The 2,645-nt window shown below is 31.7% G+C and overlaps 1 protein-coding gene across 1 annotated transcript in view; it reads right to left on the reverse strand.

The window, feature by feature from the left end:
* Positions 1-1,407: 1,407 nt before the first annotated feature.
* Positions 1,408-2,645, reverse strand: part of LOC144965757 (lysosomal acid glucosylceramidase-like) — a 13,982-nt gene continuing 12,744 nt past the window's right edge. The window contains exon 10 of the mRNA XM_078901420.1: positions 1,408-1,658. Within this exon, the coding sequence (XP_078757546.1) occupies positions 1,553-1,658 (106 nt within the window). The 3' untranslated portion in view covers positions 1,408-1,552. The remainder of the gene's footprint in view (positions 1,659-2,645) is intronic.

Genomic DNA, 2,645 nt, shown 5'->3' on the forward strand with positions numbered 1-2,645 from the left:
TTTATTATCCATCGAATAGAAATTCATGTGAGGTAAACTTTGCTCGAAAATGTTTTGGATTATGACATGAAAAATCCATTCATACAAACACATTGTATCAACACACAAGTGTATAACTATTCGCACACACATACAGTACACATATATAGCATACATACTAAACCTCGATACAAAACTATCTTTATGTATTCAGTGGTTATGTGAATGCATCAACAGAAACACACAGATATAAACACAACCACTTGCACACATAAAGATACACAAATTCAATTCATTTACTAGAACAACAGTTGACTCAATGAACACTATTTATATTTACTTGTGTTAAAAAGAAACAACCAGACCCTGCAGTTTTATGCATTTTAAAAATGAAAAATATGCATCAAGATTAGGTAAATATGAATGCAAAAAAGAGTAAAATATGCAAATTACTCATTCTAAAAATTGCATGTATGTACAATCAAAAATTGAAAGATAAAATTAAAATTCAACCCGTGCTAACATTAAAAGTAAAAAAGTAACTAATCGTCTAAAGATTTGAAGATTTATTTGACATGCAATGAGCGTCACACAAGGATATATAACATACATAATTACAGTATAATTCAGGGACATTTAAATTCATTTATGGCTTGAATTCATAAAGTTTTGTAAATTTAGCATTCTACTAGGGCTAGCAACTAGCTAATTAGAAATATTCTTGGGTTTATTTCTACTTCAAATTCATAAAGTGTTAGGTCTCTACTCTGCAGCAAAGTGTTCAGCAACTTACTAAACGAAGAACAATTGAATTTTATTGACTTTGCAGACCCTCAGTCAACTCATCTGTAAGAATAAAATAAACACTCCCTTGTTCCAAAGGGGCAGCGAAGAGTTGGTACCGACGTGCAAATATTATATTTTCATATTGCCTAAGACTGATTATGAAAAATCAAATGTTGAAAATGCGTGTTAATGATTTATAAAATAGATTGACTTTGGAACAAATACATACAATTGTAATGATACTGCAACTAAAAAGAAAAAAAATCCATTTGATTCAAACTATAAAAAGGGAGGGGTATTATTATCATACCATAAAAAGAGACACCTTATGGATGGTCATTTGACAACGGAATGAAATGTATTTCACTGCATAGATCATGAAAAACTGTGGATTTTAGGATATATGTATATGTTATTGTGCTTCAAATTATGGGGAGTTGGACCCAGGGGAGAACATGATACAAGATCAAAGAGAAAAAGCCACCGTACACTTGTGTGTGTGTGTGTGTGTGTGAGTGTGTGTGTGTTTATTGTTTTTTTTAATTTAATGCAAATACACCCGAATATGCAAAGAAACTAAAAAAATGCAAAATTAAATATGTGATAGAAGGAGAAATATACGGCCGCAATGATACTACTATAAGTTGATGGATGGTCTGAATTCAATTAAGTTTATCGAGGAATGTATTTTCAAGCACATAGAGTATGATGTATCCAGATGAAGTGCGCTTAAGCATCACACAACCCCAAATTCCAATCTCACACACAAAAATGAAGCCAATCATCATCAATCAATCCACCAGACTACTGTTTGTATTGACCGTCCTAGAGATTCAACATCCAAATAGCCAATGCCTTCTGCTTTAATTGTTAGATTGACAGAATCATAGCCACTGAAAGAAAAAAAAAAATAATAATACTTTATTGCATCCCAAAAAGGAACTTTTTTGTACAGACGTGTTACAGTTTACACAATAAGATAAAAATATAATGGAAATAGGATGTATATATAAAAAAGGAGCAGGTCCATAACCAGAGCCGCGCTTTATAATATGAATAATTTCAACACTGTAAAATAGTTAACACTGTCAATATAAATTGAAAATGGAAACGAAGATTGCAAAATAAATAAATTAATAAATTAATATTTACATTATTTGAAAGTAAAAATGCTAAATAATTATATAAAATGATTATTGCTTGTTGTTATAAAGCCTAATACTGGACGGCAGAAAAGATTTTCGGCGTCTCTGTTTTTGTTGAAATAGAGAAAGGGCGACTATTCCTTCCTGACATAATAACTGATGATCTTAGTGGATGATTCTGGTCATTTAATATTTTAGTTATTTTACTTATACAAAATTTCTCGTATAAAAGATCAACATCGTCAACATCATTTATATAGCGTTTAATGGATTTTTAAATATTTGAATTTATTTTGTTCTTTTCCACTGCTAAACAATTGCCTCCCCAAGCTGTTATACAAAATGACAAGACACTTTCGATTACTGCTCTATAAAATAATGTGCAGAGGGTTTATCTATTCTAAACTGAGAAAGGTTTGATAAAAAATAAGTACATCTGCACATCTTATGCCTAATTATTTTCAAGTGTTCATCCCACTTGAGCCTGTCATCAATCGTTACACCAAGGTATTTGTAGTGAGGAACTCTCTGGACGAATTAGTCCTTTAATTTTAACGCTTCTATCGGTTCCTTCACTCTCCTAAAGTCAAGCACTAGCTTCTTTGTCTTGCTTATGTTAAGCTCTAGGTGGTGGGCATCACACAAAGACACAAATCTATCAATTTCTTGCCTATAAGCCACTTCGTTACCATTTGTTATGAGGCCTTGAAGAGCGGTGTCATCTGCAAACTTTAT

This window comes from Berghia stephanieae, chromosome 2 (assembly GCF_034508935.2).
Source record: "Berghia stephanieae isolate SIO BIC M18660-M18661 chromosome 2, UCSD_Bste_1.3, whole genome shotgun sequence".
NCBI lineage: Eukaryota > Metazoa > Mollusca > Gastropoda > Nudibranchia > Aeolidiidae > Berghia > Berghia stephanieae.